General features: G+C 42.4%; 1 protein-coding gene across 1 annotated transcript in view; it reads right to left on the bottom strand.

Annotated features, from left to right (window-relative positions):
- The window catches only part of NRAP (nebulin related anchoring protein), a 61,498-nt gene extending 43,188 nt beyond the window's left edge, over positions 1-18,310 (bottom strand). Inside the window, exons 1-11 of the mRNA XM_019556210.1 lie at positions 18,047-18,310; positions 17,550-17,644; positions 16,786-16,873; positions 13,255-13,359; positions 10,487-10,591; positions 9,666-9,773; positions 8,492-8,596; positions 6,828-6,935; positions 5,361-5,465; positions 2,670-2,774; positions 134-250 (exon numbers count right to left, since the gene is read on the bottom strand). Coding sequence (XP_019411755.1) covers positions 134-250; positions 2,670-2,774; positions 5,361-5,465; positions 6,828-6,935; positions 8,492-8,596; positions 9,666-9,773; positions 10,487-10,591; positions 13,255-13,359; positions 16,786-16,873; positions 17,550-17,644; positions 18,047-18,118 — 1,113 coding nt within the window. The 5' untranslated portion in view covers positions 18,119-18,310. The remainder of the gene's footprint in view (positions 1-133; positions 251-2,669; positions 2,775-5,360; positions 5,466-6,827; positions 6,936-8,491; positions 8,597-9,665; positions 9,774-10,486; positions 10,592-13,254; positions 13,360-16,785; positions 16,874-17,549; positions 17,645-18,046) is intronic.
- Positions 18,311-22,107: the final 3,797 nt, after the last annotated feature.

Raw genomic sequence — 22,107 nt, 5'->3', positions numbered from 1 at the left:
CATGCATGTTATTCAGGAAGGACCACCGTGTTTTGCATTCCTAGCTTGAGAAACCAGAACCAACCTTCCACAGAGAAACAGATATTGCTGCATGCAGTATGTCTTTTTCCCGTAAGTCGGCGCAACCCCTTACCTCGCTGGCAAGCTTGTTAACATGCTGGGCTCGCTTAAGAACTAGGTTATCTTCGGCCGAAAGGGAATGGTAGTGTGCTGCTCCTTTCATCTTTGAAAGATCCTTCTTGTATTTTATCTAAAGAGAAAGTGAAAATATAATCAAAATATAGACTTCTTGTCAATACTGCTCTTTCTAGTTACTTTAAGGGCTATAATAATACCTTTCCTACTTCTTTTCGCTTTAAGAAGAAAAATTAAAAAGTAAGAAAGATAGGCTATTACTTCCTGAAATCATCTCCCTAGAAAATTACAAGTCAGCCAATCCCATGGCTCACATAAAGCCACTTGACAATTTAGCCAAAATCAGGCTTGGCTAGCAACTCGGTGAGCAACTGGCTGGGTTGTCTACACTGTTCTTTTAAGAGATTCAATTTTCTGTAGTTTAATGTTAGCCTGCCAGCGAAGAAATTGAGGAAGGTGGTGAGATGGGAACCCTATGAAGTTTTCTTGTACAGAGACCAGCTTGTTGAATGTATTGTTGAATGTATCCTTTTTTATAGGATTTCTAAGATAAATATGATCCATGTGAAAGGAAGTGATGTTTAGATGATAAAGTCTCTCCCTCTGCCTGAAGAAAGGTGTTTGTACCTGAAAGCTTTCAAAAAAATTTGTTCCCAACTATTTAGTTGGTCTAATAAAAGATACCACATTTACCCCAAAATCTTGGCTGCCTATACCCTTAGATCAACACAACTACAACCAACACCCCCAATTTAATTTGTGAATTTTACCACTGACTTAATTAAACAGGGCCATGATTTCACTTATGGGCTGAAAATTTATATTTATATATTGCCTATCTTTTGAACAAAAATACTCCGAAATGACCACAGATCAATGATTTACACCCGCACCCAGCCCCGTATGTTCTTTATCCCATGCAATTTAACATGCCTACGTTTGAAAGTTTGGTGTGTGTTGAAATATTATGATCACTCCAATTTCATTTTCAGAATCTCTTAAAGCCAGCTTCTTAGGTTTTAAACGAAGTGAAGCAAGCTGATACTGCAATGCATTCAACCTGAAATACAACCACCTCCCTGCAAATAACTGCAAATTAGGAAGCATCATTTTAATTTTTCACAGCTTGAAGATGGATTAAAATAGCCTCTTTAATCAGGGAACTTAACTGTTTCATACTTAAACTGGGTATTGCTGGATTTTTCACCAAAATAGATAGCAGCCACTGGGGATCTCAGGCTTTTTATATTCCCCCAGTCATGGGCCCAAGTAAAAAAACACCATGAAACCTGTCACCTCTAAGTAAGTCACTGCCTGTATCTGGTCCAAGCTGGCACTGGCTGAAAGATCTTAACATCTGCTGGTTTAATTAATGGTCTGAGTTGATGGAATCAGGCCATTTCCCAGTGGACAGGTGCCCATGAAACAAATATTATCGCCAACAGGCACCCCTCATAGCAACAGCAGACCGAATAAGCACAGAAGAGGCCTATAGACTGAGACAATGTTCGCTTCTAGAAGTAATCTCTTTAAGTGGGGTTGATCATCCTTGGCTGATGAAGAGCCAGACACTGCCACTTCTCAGTCTGTGCCTATTCTTTAGATAACAGCTCAAGAAATCACTGGATTGCAGATAAGGAGTTTAGTCCATATGATGTGGCAGTGCCCTACCCTACAAGCCCTTTTCTCAATATGACTTCCTCAGCAGGAAAGGTACAATATATACCATATACACCCAGATCAGAACAAGGAAACTGCATCTCTTGACAAAAGATACTGTAGCAAACCTCATGACTAAAACTATTCAGATATATAGGTTGCACTATTCAGATTATAGTGGGCACTACTAAACCCTTGAGTCAGGGACCCCTGAGTCAGGGTTGCACAATGTGAGGGGTTAGGCTGAGGCTGGGCTCTCACCTGGCCAGCAGTTCCCCACATTGCTCCAACTGCAAAAGCAGCTGGAGTCTCCAGGCTCCCCTTTCATCCTTGGCTGCTTCCTTCCCTCATCCCAGAGGGAAGAGCAGTGCAGGGAGCGGAGGCTGCTTGCGAGGTGGAGGACTGGGCTGCGTGGGAGGAGAGGGGGGATCATACTTGCATGGGGCAGCAGTGGGGGGAGTGTGCATGGCATAGCAGTGCAGTGGGGAAGTGCCTGTAAGGCTGTGATTTGCAGTGGGGCATGGGGGACATCACAGCCACGCAGTACAGTAATAGAAGGTGTGCAGTGCAGCAGTGAGGGTAACTGCAAAGCAGTGTGGGGCAGGGAGGCAAGAGTATCTGCACTGTGCACAGCCTGGTCGCCCGTGGCTCACCGGGCGCAGTCCATGTGGTGTGCAGTCCCTGCTGGTGCGGCCCCCGGGGACTTGGAAGTTGGAGAGCCCTACTCTGAGCAATCCAGTCCCCAGCAATATGACGAAAAGCCATCAGTGCTTACTCTGCTGATTTAATTCTAGCGTTCTGCTTTCTGCTTTGATAAAATTGCTATTTTTTTAACCGTTTCAGTATTATAGTGATGATTTCAGTTTCATACTTACATCGCTTGCCAATTCATTTGCTTTCTTGGCATTTTGGTAAGCTGGCGTGATCATAGCAGGAAAGCTTCCTTTCCCCCTGTGCTCTTCATATTCACCCATATAATCCTGCAAAAAATTCAAGGACTATGGGTCACTAATGACTTTACTACCAGCCCCCTCCCCCAGTCTGTTCTTGTTTGTCTGGTTTATTACTTCCATTTCTTTGTTAAGTCTGTCATTTCACATTGAAATGTATGTTTTTCATCATCATTATATGAACTTTCTCTGTGGTCTCTTTATGTTGCCCAAGTGATAGCACTTTATAATTCCCATGTGGCATTAATATACGTTTGTCTACACAGACAAGAAAGGAAGAATGGTGAAGGACTCAGGTGGTCCGATTCAAATCGGGCTCTATATGAGGGCCCCTGCATGACTCAATAGCATCTCCACTCTGTCATTAAGAGCTACTCGGGTAGCAGGCAGGTGAAAAAACAAAAAAAGCAAAGAAGTTCATTGTGTTAATGTTGTTGTTCCCAAAGACTGATTTCAACCAGGGTGCAACAGCACCCTGTGGTGCCTTGAGATCCTGTTGAGTGTGCCATGACGTGCCACACAATGTTATTAGAGGTGTATCTACACATGCTATTCAGGTGAAGAAATAAACTCCAGTGCAGTTTGCTAACTGGGGCACAAGGGTACTAACGTGCAGGGCTAGGCAGCAGGCAGTCCCCACGCTTTAGCACTCCCATGTCCCAACCAGTAGGCCAATGCGAAGCAGCAAGTATTTGCTTCGAATTTGGATTTGGCTGATTCAGAGGGACAGTGATTCGATTCAGTGATTTGAATCACTGTCCTGATTCGATTAAGCCGATTCAGATCCGGAAATTCGGCCCCAATTCGGAGATTTGGCCATAGACTAAACAGGCAGCAGTCCTCAACGATGCTGGACAAACTACCTCCAGCTGGTAAGTCTGTTCTGGTGGGCAGAGAGGGGAGGGAGGGCAGATCAACACCTCCACAGTGAGGGAGGGATTGGGGCTGGGGCTGGAGCTGGGACAAGCTGCACAGCCGGGGCGGGCAGATGCGAGACTCGGGGAGGGGAGCTCTTGCCACTGCGCGCTTCTACATGCCACCAGTCCAAGAGCTGCTCTTCTGGTGGCTCCTCCGGTGGCTCTCACCGCCTGTCCGGGAGGGCATGGGAGCGGGCGTGTGCCCCCGGAGCTGCGCAGGGCAGGGTGGCCTGGGCTAGGCTGCATCTGGATGGGCGGCAGAAGGCACTGGGAGCAGGGGTTATGCCCTCCTGCCACTGCACTGTACCACTGCTTTGCCTCAGACACTGTCGCTACACTGCCTCAGACAAGAGGTTCGCAGTGGCAAAAGCTGCTCCAGCCTCCCCGCACCTCCCGGACAAGCCGGGGGCACACACCCACTCCTGAAAATACCTGTCAGGAATAGCATAAATAGTGTAATTAAGAGTAAACCCGACCTATTTTTGCATTCTCTCTCCTAAGGGTTCTCGCCGCAAAGAAGTGCATTGTAGTCATGTTGTGTTGCAGCCAATATCACATGTTAAGGTAAAGTCACAGCAGACTGAGGTCTGGGAACAGCCTCTGTACTTGTTCTGTATCTAAAAAGAGCTATAAATACATACAGAGGCTCTAAAAATAACCATGAATGATTAGCTGGGTCGCTCTTTTAAAATGCTGTTCTTCAGGCTGATTTCTAACTTCCATTCTGACTTCTCTTCTTCAGTTCTTTACAACTTTCTCAAAAAATGTCTTTCATTTTTTTCCTATCTTTGATCTCAGTCCAAAACTGATATTTCCAAGTTCGAGCTAAATCAACTCAGACACTTAGTAGTTATCCAAACATGAACAAAACAGATTTTTAACAAAATAGGAATTTTTCATTCCGACAGCTCAAAAAGGGCTGAGGCTACAAACTTCAAATCTCACTTATTTTCTTGATCCTGTTGGGTTAGCTTCTAAAACCCTGAACACATGTTACATAGCGCTTTACTCCTAAAATAGCCATGTTCACATCTATGAAACTATTGGATGGGTAGTGTCCTGTCCAATTTGAAAAAGGGTATTATAATCTGCCCCAACAAGATCATGAAAGATAGGATAAAAAAATGAAGAGGATTAAAACCTACATTTAGATTGTTCATAATTTTGACACCTCTAAGAACAGCACATGAAGAAATAATAATTGTCTCTTCAAATATAATCCTTGAGATTATGATCATTGTGCTGTATATCTTCCAAGGGAGAGGCATCATTTCAGTAAAAAAGGACATTGGGATTTTTTAGCATTGCCGCCATAATAATATTTGCTGAAGAATTAAACAAAATCAGGCCACAGTGGACAGTGTTGAAAGGAAGCCTGTTTGTCCTCACATAGTTGAAGAACAGCTTGTCGGGGTAAAAATATCGCTCTTATAGCACAGCCAAAGTTTGAGAGACCTTGTATGATGTTAAGTGCTGTTTGAATTTATTTAAAGCTGTGAAGACATCCAGAAATGTTGGCCCAGAGAATATGTCTAACTGCTTTCTCTCTAACACCTCGTCCTCTTTCTTTTGAGGCTTAGATTTCTCCTGGAGGGAAACAAAGTTTAAGCCAGAGGGCAGCAGGTTGCATTGCCCTTGTGAAACTTTATGGCAGTATTAATAACCAACTGCAGCACAAAATCTCTTAACTGCTCCATACCTGACTAAACTGATCCACATCTTCTCTAGTGAAAGCAGCATCTGTTCCAACTCTTTGGCTGGCTTTTCCCCTCATCTCTTTTTCATACCTTTGATGATACCTCACCTAACAGGAAATAAAAAAAGAGCAAGCCAGATGAGTTTAGCCCGTTACGCATTTGCTGCATAATAAATCACACACACATGTTGATAAAGGATTGCCAAAATGCCCATTGCTATCAGTCCACAAAAGACCTGTTTGCTACGTGAATCTATAAAAACAAAATAGCAGTGTTTGGTTTCACACTATTTTAAGAACACACAATATGCCCTACCAGTTTAGATCACTAGTCTATCAATACCAGTATCCTCTGCTAAGTAGCAGCTGATACCCGATGTGCCAGGGGATTAAAAAACAACAAATAATGAACCTAAGTGCAAAATTACCATAGGTGCCATTCATCCTGCTTAATCTCACGGTGTTTTGCATGTTGTACAGAAGGATTGTTTGCCCGCCAGGAATAATTAAGAGGAGACTTTATTCTGCGAAGTGATAATGAGAGTCTTATTCTATTTGAGAGTTCAAGTGTAGGGCCAGGATTTACACTATCCCTGTCAAAGCTAAAAAACCACATGCTGAAGCTTCCTACAGATCAAGGACAATGTGCATAATAAACTATGGGCCCCTCTTAATTTTCACTGATGAGTTAATGACCTGAATAACTCTGCGGTCACAATTTAAAGTCACTTCTTTGCATCTAGCACCTTGTACAAGCTATGGTTTCTATCACTGCCCAAATATAAAATGACACTAATGAGTCATTTGGAAAATATGTGCATTAATCAAAGGAACTTGGTAATTTTCTATTGCAAATCCTTTTTATGATTTGATTTGGTTTGGATTGGGCTTTTCAGGTGCAGAAGGGGAAGAAGAATCATACTGTGAGGCCAGAGCCAAAAGACCTATTTTATATACTATCAGCACTCTGTTTTATTTATGGCCATTCATACAATTAATTCTCAAAAGGCTGGCTTCTTTAGTCCACCAAGACTTGCACAGTGCTCCCTCCTCTGCCAACATAAAGGGAAGGCTGAGCAGGACAGGGGAGTCGTAGAGACATGGAAATTCATAGTAGAGAAAAGCTCTGCTAAACCCTATCTGCCATTGGTGTAAGGTCACGGAGGAGCATTGCACCACTGGAATAAATAAGAATTGCAAATAAGCAGCTCCAAGTTATGCCATGGCTGGGCAGCACAGAATCAGAGGCCTGACTCCTTGAGGTCGCCTCCTCCCTATGGTGTGCAAGTGCAACTAAGAGAAGGTGGAGAACCCAGCTCACAAGTATGACCGCTGCTGGTTTGGTGAACATCAAGATCTTATTTTCCTCTGTGCATGAGCAAAGGCCTGTGGCCACACAAAAAACACCGGCACGAGTTTTGTCAGAAAAGAATATCACGCAAAGACAAACATGCTGCTTTTGTCACTCACATCACTGGCTAACTCATTAGCTCTCTTCGCTATTTGATAACCTGGGGTGATCATAGCAGGGAAGCTCCCTTTCCCTCTCCGTTGTTCATAATCTTCTGTGTATTTTAACTGTAAAAACAAGATCATCTAAGAACAAATAGAGCACACACATTTATATATACTGCAAACAAAAGCAACTTTAAAAGAAAAGCATTACGTTTGCAAAGCACTCAAAATTAGGAAATGCGAGAACTAAAGTGCCTTAAGTTCCCCACCCCCCACATCTGAGTATGTATTATCATACATTCTTTAATATACAATGGCATACTATTTGATTCACAAGACCCCTGTCTGATTCAGTGCCCAAGGTGAAGAAACACAGTTGTGAAATGAAAGAGGCCCTCCTTTATCTGTTGCAGAAGTTGAAATCACAGAATTACAGAGTGGGGCTGGAAGGGAACTTGAGAAGTCATCTAGTCCAACCCCCTGCCCAGGGCAGCACCATCCCTATCCAAACCATCCTATACAAATCCATAGTCTAACCTTTTAGCAAAGGTACACAATCAGCCCTGATACAACACAAGATATAACGCCCTAAACAGCCACAGGTAAAGCAGAGGAGCCATGCCAGTCGATGCCCTGCTGCTGCAAAGGTTGTTACCGTGCTCAAGAGATCTCAGGCAGAGGCCCCACCTCCCACGTGCTAGCAGTGAAGTTGTGTGTACACAGTAAATGAAGATCCACTCTCCCTCTTCTCCATATTCCTCATCCAATCCCAGTATCCCCATCCCAGCTCCCAATCTCAGCCCTTGCCCCATCACGAGTTCTCACCAGTTGTCTATCAACCCACTGCCTTTTCTACTGCACTGGTTCCCAGTTCTTTGCCCAGCTCACCCCAGCTCTAAGCCTAGTTTCCCTCCCCACCCAACAGCTTCCATCCCTAGTCTTTCTCCAACAGGCTGTGAGGATCTTTGTCCCAAATTATTACCCAGGTTTGTCCCCCTCATGTATTCAAGTCAGGCAACTTCCTCCCTTTTACTGCTCAGACTCTCGCAGGAGGACATGACAACACAGGAGATTTGGGTTCCTTGCTTCCCTTTCTGCCCAGGTCTGCTCCACAACTGCACAGAGCTGCAACCGCAGGAAAAGTCCTGCTCAGCCCCGGACAGAGTATGTTCAGAGGAGATGGAAACATTTTCTAGGAGTCCTACGTAAACTACAGTTTTTCAAAGTTTTAAAACAGGTCCGAACTTGGGAGGAAAAAGGCATATCCCTGACCAAAAGTCACCTAACTGTCAGATGTAAAACCATGCAAGCACTACAGTTTCTCAAGGAAAAGTCACCAGAACTTTTCAAAGATGGAACATGCTTTTCCCCTACACCCCATAGAAATGGCTGAACAGTTTTAGTTGACATCCCCAAAAAATCTTTAGCTGAGATAGAAACAAACATGAATCATTTCAGCTCAAAAGGTTATGGTTTAGGAAAGGTATAAGCAACTTAAAACAGGTCTTTTAATAGGAAGTGTCTAGCAACATTAATAACAGACTCTGCTAAGCAAATTTTAGACAGGTGTGCTTCAAAAACTCTGATTTAAGTACTAGATTTTATTTGTCTTTGTGCTTCAAGAAACTATTTAAGCAGTTAAAATAGAGCTCCTTATTTTCTCCTCCTGCTTTACTTACATCACTTGTAAGCTGCCCTCCAACTTTTGCATGCAGTATATCAGGAGTGTCTACAACAGAGGTGAACTTGGAGACCCTTTCTTCATGTCCACGCTTATACTCTACCTGGAAGCATAAATTGAATGCATTTCAAAGCCCTTTACTAGTAAATCTCTGGTTATCTCCTTCCATGAGACTGGAAAAGGCAACAGAACTGATCTTTGAGTCAGCTAATTATTTTCACCGTTATGTCCTCGGTATAAAGCAGTTGGCTGTAAATACAAAAGAAGGTGCAGCTACCATTGATGAAAGGGGACTAATCATTACAGAGTATTCTGACTTTACTCATTGGCATTATTAGCTCAAATGTTCTATTATTTCACTCCATTATAGGTCTATAGTGTCAAAAGTGTTAATTTTATGTAAAGAAAACATCAGCACTGTTGAGGGAAATGTTTATAACTACTTTTTTAATGCTAAATAATTCCAGCAATACATGCAATATAGCCAGGCTGTCTTCATATAAAAACTGAGTCCAGCTCCTACTGAAGTCGATGACCAAAATAATCAACATTTTAAATTGCATTTGTAAGCAGTATAAAAGTACTGCAAAATTCCTCTGTAATGGCACCAAAACTGTATCACTGCATTGCTTCATGCTGTTCGTGAAACCCAAGGAAACTACAAGGATTTGAAGGGGGCTTATTTTCATGAGAGCTTTTTGGATTGTTATTTTTATAATACATATGTAAACATCTATCATACACATACATTAAAGAAAATTAAGTTCACTATTATACTGGTAGGTATCATTATAAACTAAGATAGATAAAAAGGCCAGAATAAGTGGTTAAAAAAATCAATGAAAATTAAATAGGAAAATAAGAGTAATAAGCTTAAAAACAAAACACAACGGGTTTTTTAAACTGAAATAGCAATTATGTCATGAATTACACAAAAATTTGCTGTATCTTAGAAGATGCCCATGCTGCAAGCTGTCACTTATAGTACTCTTCCAAGGCAAGGTAGGTTCCCAAGACAAAGTGTCAATAAAGTAAAAGATTTACCACTTTTGCAGGATTAATTTTAAGATAGGTGTTGGGTACCAGCTGCGCTCTTTAATGTCCACTATTTAAAATCAGGATTTCCTGAACGTTAGTAACTTCAATGCACACAAAAGAAAATTGAGACTTACATCACTGCTTAGCTGAGTGGCTTTCTTAGCAATCTGGTAAGCTGGAGTGATCATAGCTGGAAAGCTGCCTTTACCCTTCTGTTGCTCATAATCTTCTGTGTATTTCACCTAGAAGTGACATTTTTTGTTATAAAAAAACCTCTGTTCATTAATGTGACCCCTCTTTAAAAATAAATAAATAAATAAGCAAAGTAGGTAATGCATATCCCATACAAGCTTAAGGTGTTTTAGAATAAATGACACACAAAAGAACATGTATTTCATATTTTTCCTAGTTAAAAAAAATCTCAGCTACAGTGGAAAAAATCCATCTGAATATTTGATACGCAGTAGTTTATATATGACTACTACTAATTATATATCTTTCAGTTCTTTACTGACTGCAGCTGGATGGAAAGCTATAGGTTCCTGTGTACTCCAAGAAAAATAAAATGTGTTATCCATCAGTGGAGCTACTTCACTGATGGTAGCCACGCTAGAAAATGTTGGGTAGGCAGGACTTAGTATCCAGCCAAGGTCATCTGACATGTTACTGTCCAGGAATTGAACTGTATCTTAACTTCTGAAAGTCGTGATAATTCCTTTTGAATATATCTAAACTGGGAAGTAACACTCCTGGGTGACTTTGACTGTAAATGTATATCTAGACAGACAGAGCACACAAAGGCTAAAAAAACACTGTTGTTCCACAAAGTTCAAATCCATGTCACCTTTTTCTTTGGTAATTTGTTATTGACAGTTTAGCTACTATGAAGGAGTAAGCTCTCAGAATATAAAATAAGCTATAAAAATAAAGCTACTGCAAAGGTCAGTCCACTTACATCACTGTGAGTCTTCTGCGACTGAGCTATCCTGACCATTGCGGGATCTGGAATGGCTCCCGAATACCAGGTCTTGCCCTCCTCATAAGCCGCCTGATAGTTTTTCTAGAAAGGAAAGATGAAGTGAATAGGTTTAAATATAAATAATGAATTTACTAGGGAAGAGGAAAGCAAATAAAAATCCATCACAAAAATCAACTTACACTGTATAAATAGAAAATAATACAACTATATCCATGTGAGTCTTATTATTTTTAACACAAAGTTGGAGTTTAACTGGTTCATGGACTTGGTTCTGTCCTTGCATACAGAGATTAATTTTATTCCAAAATATTTCTGTGCACATTCTGCAACCTCTTTCTATGTGATATGGAATTAGGACTTATTTCCCCTAAATTTCCAGTCAAATATCTGTTGAGTAGTTCACTGCATCATGCAAACAGCAACAATATTGCTAGGCCATCATTATTACTATTGCTAAATGCATGCTAAACAGTGTGTAAGTATATACGCGAACAAAATATTGCCCTTTTTCTGCAAATTCAAGACAAATATATTTTCTTTTTTTTGTCAATACTTTTCTTCGTAGAAAATTATAGCATGTGGAAACTACCAGACTGATAACCTTGAAAAACGACATTTGCTGTTTACCTGAAGAACAGGCATAGTACAGGCCATATGCACATCCCGCTACCAAAAGGGACAACTTCTACAACCTTCTTAGATTCTGGCTACAAACACATGGTGCATTTGTCCTGGGAGATACCATTTTTTCTCAGGACAAAGCGCAGTCATTCGGACATCCATGTCTGTTGTCCCAGGACAAATCCTATAAAGGTTCACGGGATAAGACTTGCTAGCAGTTTCCACTAGGATATCATGAAAAGCAAGTGAAGGTTGTCTGGGGATTGGATCATTGGATCAATGGCAGAAAAGCACCAGTGCATTCAACCACTCGCTAAACTCAGACAGTAAGGACAACATGCGTACACCCCAATCTCACAACTTTTCTGTTCTAGGACAAAAACAGGCATAACTGGTCCTGGGACAAGTGTGACATCTATTCTTCACTCGTGATTCAGAGTTTTGAAAAGTGTGATCATGACATTGGGGATGTAGGTCATGGGCTGAGCCTGTCCAGGTTGGCAATGCATTTGGTTATTACTTACCTAAGATGAATCTCATCTGCCCATCTATAAGCAGAAACAGTCTATAGCCCAACATTGTCCATTAAACCAGCCAACCTGCCATTTTACACCAAAGTTCCTATCTTTAATTAAGGGAGGGTTTTTTCAATATTAGCCTGGAGTCCTGGGGGCCTTGGGGAGCTGCAGCCGCAGAGATCCTACCACTAGCAGCCTGGCCGGCAGCCAAAGCATGGCTTAGGCTGGCCAGCCTCCAGTTTTGGGTGGCACATGTTGTCCCCTGCATGTGCCGCCCAGCTTTTTTTGTGTGGGGTTTTTTGACCCCAGGATTTCCCAGGGTCAAAAATCACCCCCCATTCACTCCCCTCTGCACTGCTAAATTGCAGCATGGGGAACACCTGAATGCGAGGTGTGTGGCACCACAGGATGGGTCCACGGTGCCACATACCACATGGCCACGCTCATCTGGATGCAGCCAGTAAGTAGCAATTTACCTCTTCTCTGCTGCCAAATTTTTGGACCTGTGGGGAGGTCCATGGGCCAAATAGCACAGGCTCACAGGCTGCATCTGGCCTGCAGGCCAGACGTTGAACACCCCCATTTTAAAACAATGCACATCATGTCATTGTCTCTGCTCCCTTTTCCATTCTCTCACATAAATGAGTTTAATAAGGAATTCCTCAGCCATTGTCCCATTGCTCCTTCTTCCCCCATTCCCATTTCTGTGGCATATCTACTTGTCATCTTCAAAAGGAATCGCTGCCATAAATTCTGCATCACGACTTTGTTAGAGGATCGCGTCAGAAGAAAAATGACGTTAGGAAGAAACAAACCCCTAGGAAACCATAAGTGGATGAGATCCTGAATACGCTCAAATGAGAGTTTTACAATGGATGTCTGTCAGGCCAGGATTTCATTCAGTACTTGATAATGTGGCAAGAAAAATGATGGATTATAATAATAATATACATGGTGCCCTTCACTTGAGGATCTTTAATTGTGAGCAAATCTAATTAGTTTACTACATAGAGAAGGAAACAAGGCATGGGGAAGATAAGTGACTTCACTGTGCTCATCATTCAAGGCTGCAACAGAGTCAGGAATAGGACCGAGATCAGAGTCAAAAGTATTTCTGCACCACATTCAGAAGTGCAATTGCAGCATATGTAGCTATACCCAAGATAACTCTGCTAGCCTGAGGCCCAAAAGAGCAAAACCAGAGCAGCAAAGGCTTCAATCAACAAAAAAGTACACGGAGTAACAGCCTACACTGAAGTCCATATTGTGACAGGTTTACTGCTTTTGGTGCCTGATCTAGGTAAATTAAAGCTAGCCAGGGCATATCGATACTTGCTGCAACTGCATCTAGCATTGCAGCGGAGGTACTCCCCAAACCTCCTGACTTTTGCTCTCCCACTTTAACAATTACAATGCACGGCCTTGAAAAACAAATGAAAATTAAACAGGCCATTATAAAACAAAATAAGAAATGAGCTGTTCTGAGTCAAACGCTGTGCATAAATGCATGCCAACCATCATTTTATTTAGCATGGGGAAGTAACGCTTCGCAGGATGCCTCCTGGCAACCTCCAGAAAGGTGTACCCTCGAAGGGCTTCTCTTACCTCACTGGCCAGCTGCTGAATGTTACACGCGGTTTCCACCTCTCTGCAGTTCATATCCCACTGGAAAACGGATTTGAATCGTTCCCCTTCTTCTCGATATTTAGCCTGCAACAAAAACTCAGCATCAATATTTTTTTTTCTTATCACGGATGCAAAAGGCAAAGAAGGGCATCATTTTAAAGCTGGGAAAATGCCGGGGTGTTCAACACTGTAGAGTTGGAGCAAACTGCAAGGGAAAAGGTGAGCAGAAGTGAAATCAATACGCCAAAACGAATGCCAGACTTAAGTGGCTCGCTCGTTAGATATAAGCAATGTGCCCACCACACTGTGGGACTTTGTGTGTGTCTTTCTGGGTCCCAGATCCTTAACCAGTGCAGACCGGGTATTCCTTTCAGTACCATGCTCTAGTTAAAAGAAAGCCTGTACTGATACAGACAGAAACCATGTGTTCATTACTGCTGTATCAGAGGAGTGCATCAGGAGCTCAGTGCACAACTGTTCACCAGGGCACCCCTGGGGAAGACCAGGACCAATGGATATATAGTTGTCTTCCTGCCTAGAGTAGGGGGGCTGGACCTGATGATCTGCAAGGTCCCTTCCAGCCCCTGACGTCTATGAATCTATGACAAACCTTCAATGAGCAGGCCTGGACTATGGAAACTTTGAAGCCCACAGGAAAATACTGTTCACTGGATTCAGATCTCTGTACTCGCAGCTTCCACAGAGCCCCCTTTACCAATATTTCCTCTTTGTCTGCCTATCACAACCTTCCGCAGCATGCTGCCCTACCCTGTGAGCACCATTAATGGGTTTCTACTTTCTCCTACCTGTCTCCCAGCCCTACCTAAGGGATCTATGAAGGAGAGGCTAGATTAGCTGTCATCCACTTGGTGACTTCTAACTAAGATGTATTGCAGTCATTGGAGCTGCTTGCTCTTAGGGAAACAGCACATTGCAGTTGAAACCCATCAAGAAGATCTAAGTAGTTCCTAGATACATCTCCCCTTCCTCCCTACCCAGCCCCACACACATGCACGTAGTAATGAAGACTAAAACCCCATAAAAATCTAAGCAGATCATACAATTCAAATGTTAGTGAGAAAGACTTTGTGAAGGAAACCACCATGAAACACTAGTCCCAAGTATCAGTCACAGGGCAATATTGCTCTCATTTATCCCTTTCTGACTACAATGAAGTCAGTGAGGTTGTGTGAATATAATTAAGGGCATTGTCGAATCCGATGTCTTCATATTATTATAATTCTTTATTTGTATTGCAATGGTACCTGGAGACCCAAATGAAATCAGGATCTTCTTGTGCTATACTGGCACATGCATTGCCCTGAAGAAGTCATAATTTGAGCACATAACAGAGAAACAGAAACTACTGAAATGTATATATTATCCTCATTATACCATATCTTCATTATACAATTAAAGAAGGAAGCACAAAGATGGCAATGCCCTGGCCAAGGTCACACCAAACTTAAGTGGCAGAGCAAGGAATTGAATTTTCATCTCTTAAGCCTCAGTCTAGTGCCATAAGCACAAACTAGTTTGTTATTTTCATTTAGGAACCAACGCCAAATTTTTTCTATACACAAGCTGCCACAGAAGTGAAAAGGCATTTTCAATACGGCCTGGATTAGGCCTGTAGATACACTTAGAAACCTTGCCTTTGGAGCTCAAATTCACTCTATGATTGAAAGGGGCAGGAGGTGCTCTAGGTGAGAAAGCAAGGGAAAGTGATCTCCCAGCTATAATTTGCTTGGCGTGTATGCCCACATGCACTGGAAGTAATAGGGTCTCATATCACAGCCGGGAAACAGAAATAGAATTTGCAGTAATCCCAGGCTCATTCCAGACCAGATCTGTCACACACGCATCTTAAAGGAAGTGAACGCGATGCTGTTGTCATTGTTGGAGTCCAGGATATTGCAAAAACATGATGCATAATATGCTATCGAAGTACAATGACAGAAGGAGTGTAATAGGTGATAAATGTTATTAAATGTATACTATCAACTTGATCAAGAAGAAAAAGAATCAGATATTAGTACCCGTAAAATGTAAAATACTGCATCCGTTTTCCATTATTTTATGTACAATTTTAATAAGATGCCAGATCCCATAGAAACACATTGTCTATACTTATTATTACTACTACTAGTACTATTACTACTACTACTACGATTATTTTTAGAGGACTAAAAGGCACCACATTTAATAAAACCACATTATGCATGGAAATGAGCCAGTAACCAGTGGTCTTCTGACATATTTTTCTTATTTTAAATAGCCACCAGAAGTGCAAAACTTAAACAAACACCTTTGAAAGAAAAGAGGTCATAACAGAAAGCAATGGCATGAGAGAATAAAAAAGAATTGGAACTCCTTTTGGGATCTAGGCTCATAACAGCCTTGTGGAGCTGACATTACACAACCAAGAAAATCAACATTAGCAATAATATTTCCGAAAAATGTTTTCAAAAAAACAGGAAAAACTCTCTCACATCTCAGCCCAGATCTATCGAATGCTCAAAAAAAACTTTTCTGGGAGTCATATTCTAATTAAATTTAAACTATTTAGTTGTTGATGTCAAAGACCAGGCAATTCTATTCAAGTTTTGTTTTGAGTCTTCAGATTTATTTTGACACAACATTTAAGGCAAGTGAACCAGCATTAAAGAAAATGTCCTCGCGACCCACTGGCACTAATAATCAAGTCTGTACAGCTCTGCTCTGCATTCCTGGCAATTTTCAGTGGCGGATACTACAGACTTCCTTGTAGAATATTAGATAAGGTAACCTTTGACAGACTGAACCTGCATTTCTTACTAAGATATTCATAGAATACCAAAGGATGTTTTGTCTGGGCAAATTAAGGTTCCCAAAGTAAGTAAAATACAGTAAGTAAGACTATAATACCATGGTGGGCTTTTTTACTGAAACTGAGACATCCTGGGCTTTTCTCCCTTGCTTTGCAATGTAATCCGATAGCTTTATTACGTAGAATTTAACAGCTATAGACTTTGCTCCTCTTCCAAAACGAACAAGGAGCATGTACGGCACTTGTGAAATGAGGCTGAAAAATTGGGGGAAAAAATCTAAAGAAAATACAAAACTAATTTTAAAAAACGTTCAGGTTTTGTGGCTTTTGTTGAAACACATACAACAAATGTTAGGAAGCATGTCTCTTGCTATATTCAATTGAGGTATTTGAAAAGAAATGTATAAGAAATCTACAGACAAACAAAAACAAGCTAGAGATACGATCAAGAAAAAAAATCTGTTCCAGATCTAAATATCAAATCTGCCAAAGCACGGATCTGGTGGGATGCAGACCCTGGTTTGGTCCGTGACAAAGACCATTCGAAATAAATGTGACCCAAACCTGAGCTCACCTTAAAAGAGGGCAAGGCAGTTAAATATAGGGGTTGTCCTTTAATACATTTCTAAAAAAACCCCAATGTGGTTATAACACCGGAAACAAAAAGTACAAGCGAACACAATTTATTCTAAAACTCTTACCTCGCTCACTGCTTCAGGTTGTTTTTTCACATTTAAATTTATTGGTGTCTCAAATATGCTTGTGAATGTGTTGTTTTTTGGGTTATGTCTATAAAACAAGGGATAACAGCAGATTAGAAATGTATTAGACTGTCCACCACCAGAAAGATATGCTCTCTTTTTAGTTTCTCAAAACCACTGCACCACTTTCACAACACATACCATCAGCTCGCATACAACTTACTGTTTTATGAAATAAGTGTCAACGACTAAATTAATTTTAATGATCATCATATCAATGCTGTGTTACTAATAACAAAAGAGAATAATAGAATAAAAACCAACTGTCATCTCTTGTTTTCAGCCAAGAAATTTGACAGGAATTGATCATTAGAAAATCAAATCATCCTGAAAAATATAACTCCAAAAATTTGCATTTTACATATTTTTCTGGTTACTAAGTGCATTCATACCTTATTAACTCTTAACCACTGATATGGAAATCACTGCTTACAGTTACAACAGACAACGTTCCAAAATATTTCCAGTGGCGCTTACAAGGGTATCTTTTAAGACTTAAATATGGGAATTTTATATATATGGCTAGATTCTGATCTCTGCCATATACGTAAATCCAGAGCAATTCTGCTGAAGTCAGCGGAGTTGATCCAGTTCCACAGAACAGTTGACGACCAGTTGGCTGCCCAGTGCTGATCTTCAGATAAAATTATGGGGATTCAAGTTTTAAGCCATTATGATTTTTTTTTTTAAGTAAGTACACTTACGCTTGGCAGTAAGGCTTCTTCTGGTGGCTAACAAAGTTATTTACCGTTAGCATCATTTTGCAGATTTCACAATGAAAACAGGCTTTGTGCCATGTCTAGGAATAGAAATGATGAAAATATAGTGCAAGTGTCTCATTTTTCCTTATTATTCCAGCAATATTTAAACCTCAACATTGACCCCCCTGTCCATTTCCTAAACAGGCATTTACCACTGTATAAAGGGCATGCATTAAATGGACACTAAATAGAACATAAATTACTATCTTTTCAAGTTTGTAGCCTCGTCATTTTTAATTATCTTCCACAAAACACTCATAACCAAGCTTACCTTCACTCCAATAGCCACCATGAATAAAGAATTTATACAGTTAGGAGTTCTGCCTGCAACTCCAGCAGGAGCATGATCAAACCATTTATTAGTAAGTTTGCATATTAACTTTGCATATATATATATCTATTAAACTCCAAAATGCTCAAGAGACAGTGTGTGTACTGACCTGATCTATACAGTTAATCTTCTCAGCAGGGTAAACCCCAAAGCCACATCTAGCACACGGCTGAACATTCATCTTGAAACCAACAGAGCAAAGAGTATATATCTATACACACAAAAGCTTCAAAAGATGACGATGACTTTTTGGCCTGTTTGTAACACTCCAGATAGTTCTGTAAAGCCCCTTTTCTATGATCAATTGCTCTCATTAAACTTCTGAAGCAAAGTCTCTGCTCCTTTGGTTGACCTTCTGTTTCAAAGTCAGCTGCTAGCTGGCTTTTAAAGATGCCTATTACTAAGAGGGATTATTTTAGCAACTGTGTAAGTACATACAGAAGGGGAGGTGTTAGCAACATCTTTCTCTAAATAGAGGAGTGAAGTCACAGAAACAAATCATGTCTATGTGAATGGCAGAATCTGACCATTCAGCCTGGAAGTTTGATGTTTAACGTTAGTCGTCATAACCCCAGGATGGAGGAAAAGATACAGGCTGCGTCATCACCATCAGCTTACCAAAGTAGTAGCTAGTCTCCCCCATGTACAATGAATGACTTCACTGGGGGCGAATTTGTGTCTTATGTATATCCCTGTTTATAGTAGCTGGAGCCCAACGAAGACATTGCAACTGGCAGACGTTCACTTAATGATGCAAGGGGATCTGATCCCTGACCCAAGCAATCGCACCTCCTGACATGCCACATGTGCAGGATCAGAGACTGGATCCCAATGATGCCCCTGCCGGTAGGACCCAAGGCATGGGTTTGCAACCACTGGAGTAAATCAAGTCCCCCCACCATCACCTGGCAGGTACAAAACATGGACTCCTGGCCAGGATGCTGGGAAAGGATCCCAGAGTCTCAGTGGACATCTAAAAAGAAAAGTATGTGCAGCTGGGCTGCGCATACAACGCTAGACGATCCAGGTGCACGGGGACCCTGGGATGTCTAGAAACCATGTGTGCAGCCCAGCCCCTGCACGGCAAGGCAGTCAACCTGCCAGCTCCCGGGGAACCACAGCATTAGCAGCTGTAAATCTCCCCCCGCAGGCAGACCAGCATTATCCACTACCCGCCCCAAGGTCTGCTCAGCTTGCGAGTAAAGAAGAGACCAAGAAGATGTTGGAGGAGCTTGGGTACGCCTCTGTGAAGTGTCACAGGGTTGTTCAGGAATAGCACACATTTCTGAGGCAAGAAAAGGAGAAAGACAGGTAGGAGAAGGAAAAGAACAAAGCCGCCAGGAGGGCACCACGGTAACTAATTAAATAAGGAGCTGGAGGAGAAAGGAGTCCATATGGGCCAGGGGAAACTTAGAAGATGCGGATAATATAGATGGATAATATAGATGGAAGTGATGGGGCAGCAATAGCTCCTAGACATTATGAGCAGGCACACACTGTAGGAGAGTGTACTCTGGCAAAGGTGTCACTTGCCTTCGACCTCCTCTCTCCTTTGGCAGCCCACAGCATGCACAGCAGCCACTGGGTTTGCTAGTCCCATCCCATGGAGACCTCATCATACTGGGACCCCACAGACCCCTTGCCTCCTCCCTGTGAAGACCCAGCTCCTTCAGTCTCTCAAACCTCATACTAGGTTGCTCCAGTGCTAATCCAGCTCCCAACATTGCCAAGCAGCCAAAAAGAGAGGAAGCTGCTCGCCACAGGCTACGAGCCCTTCTCGCCAGCCAAGGTCTGAAGTTTTATCTCCCTTTTCCCTCCGTGTTAACCCCACTCAATGACCCCGTTCTCAGTATCCTAAATATTTTAAATGTATGGAGTTGGGGCACAATTTGTTCTGGTTGCACTGTAAGGACAATAAAGTTGTGTTTCATTTAATACGGAAAATGTCTTTCTGGGGCAACAATTGAATTGTTGCTGCTTGCAGAATGCATGGATATTCAAATAGGATACCCTCACCCTGACTGAGTATTACTAGCAACAAGGCATTAAGTTAAAAAATCTTGGAAAAACGAAGAATGCAGACAAATTAGCCATAGCCACAGGCTCTTGCAGTCCCACTGACCGTGCACTAAAAGCTAAAAAATATGTTTAAAAATTAATGGAGGAACATAAAGCTTGCACAAACGATCCTAACAACTGATCCCACAGAACCCCCACAACGGACTGATGCTGTCCTAAAATTCATGCAGACCATGCAAAACCATAGACACTGTCACGTCCGTATTGTCAGGAAGTTGCCCTTTTTCGTTAGGGAAAACAGGAGACAGCTCCTGAAACTCCTGAAAAGGCTGAAGTGCTCAATGCCTTTTTTACCTGTCTTCACAGGCAAAGTCAGCTCCCAGATTACTGTATTGGGCAGCACAGTTTTGGGGAGGAGGTGAGCAGCCAACAGTGGCAAAAGAACAGGCTAGGGACTATTTGGAAAAGCTGGATGTGTACAAGTCCATGGGGCTGGACATGATGCACCTGAGCGTGCTGAAGGAGATGGCCAATGTGATTGCAGAGCCACTGGCCATTATCTTGGAAAACTCATGGCAACTGATGATTGCAAAAGGGCAAATATAGTTCCCATTTTTAAGATAGGGAAGAAGGAGGATCCAGGGAACTACAGACCAGTTGGCCTCACCTCAGTCCCTGGAAAAATCATGAAGAAGGTCCTCAAGGAATCCATTTTTAAGCATTTGGAAGAGAAGAAGGTGATTAGGAACAGTCAGCATGGATTCACCAAGGGCAAGTCACGCCTGACCAACCTGATTGCCTTCTGTGATGAGATGACTGGCTTTGCGGACATGGGGAGAGTAGTGAATGTGATATACCTTGACTTGACTTTAGCAAGGCTTTTGATACAGTCTCCTGCAACATTTTCACAAATAAGCTAAGGAAGTCCGGGTTGGATGCACGGCCTGTAAAATGGATAGAAAACTGGGTGGCTCATTGGACTCAAAGGGTAGTAATCCATTGATGTCTAGTTAGCAGTCGGTATCAAGCAGAGTGCCCCAGGGGTCAGTCCTAGGGCCAGTTTTGTTCAGTACCTTCATCAACTATCTGGAAAATGGGATGGCAAGTTTGCTGATGACACCAAGATGGGGGGTAAATATGCTGCAGGGCGGTGCTAAGATTCAGAGACCTAGACAAACTGGAGGATTGGGCCAAGAGAAATCTCAGGAAATTCAAAAAGGACACATACAAAACTCTGCACTTAGGACAGAACAACCCCATGCACCGGGGCAGGCTGGGGGTGACTGGCTGGGCAGCAGCTCTGCCGAAAAAGACCTGGGGGTGACAGTGGACAATCAGCTAAATATGGGCCAAAAGTGCCCTTGTTGTGAAGAAGGCTAACAGCAGACTGGGCTGCATTAATGGGAGTAGCCAGCAGGTTGAGGAAAGTGATTATCCCCCTCTATCTGGCAGTAGTGAGCCAACATCTGGAGTAGTGTGTCCAGTTTTGGGGCACCCCACACTGTAGAAATGATGTGGACAAAGTGGAGGGCACCCAAAATAGTTAAGAGGGGTAGGACATGTGAAGAGAGGCTGAGGGAACTGGGCTTATTTAGTCTGGAGAAGAGAAGACCAGAGGGGGATTTAATAGCAGCCTTCACCTACCTGAAAGGGGGTGACAAAGGGGATGGAGCTGGGCTGTCCTCAGTGGTGGCAGATGACAGAGCAAGGAGCAATGGGCTCATGTTGCAGTAAGGGAAGTTGAGGTTAGATATGATAAAAAAAACTGTCCAGAGCAAGGTAGTAAACCACTGGAACAGGCTTCCCACAGAGGTGGTGAAATCCTGGCCTTAGAGGCTTTTAAGACCTGGCTAGACAAGGCCTTGGCTGGGGTAACGTAGCAGGGGGTTGGACTAGAGGCCCCCCCGGCCCTCATTTTCAATGAGTCTAAATACAGGATCATTACATGCTATGTATTATATGCCTTGCAACCCCACTGCGGTGGCTGATCTGGTCTTGGAGCTGGCATCAAGTCTAGCTATGGCCGTCACAGCCCCGCAGGGGTTTGCTTCACCGGGGAAGGGCCCGGGCGCCTCCTCTCCCCGAGGGCCGGGCCGGGGCCGGGGCCGGGCCGGTTTCACTTTCTCTTTCGCTGCAGCCGGCGCAGGACGC

This window comes from Crocodylus porosus, unplaced genomic scaffold (assembly GCF_001723895.1).
Source record: "Crocodylus porosus isolate Cpor-Errol unplaced genomic scaffold, CroPor_comp1, whole genome shotgun sequence".
Classification (NCBI taxonomy): Eukaryota; Metazoa; Chordata; order Crocodylia; family Crocodylidae; genus Crocodylus; species Crocodylus porosus.
This window is presented reverse-complemented; position numbering and strand designations above follow the sequence as displayed.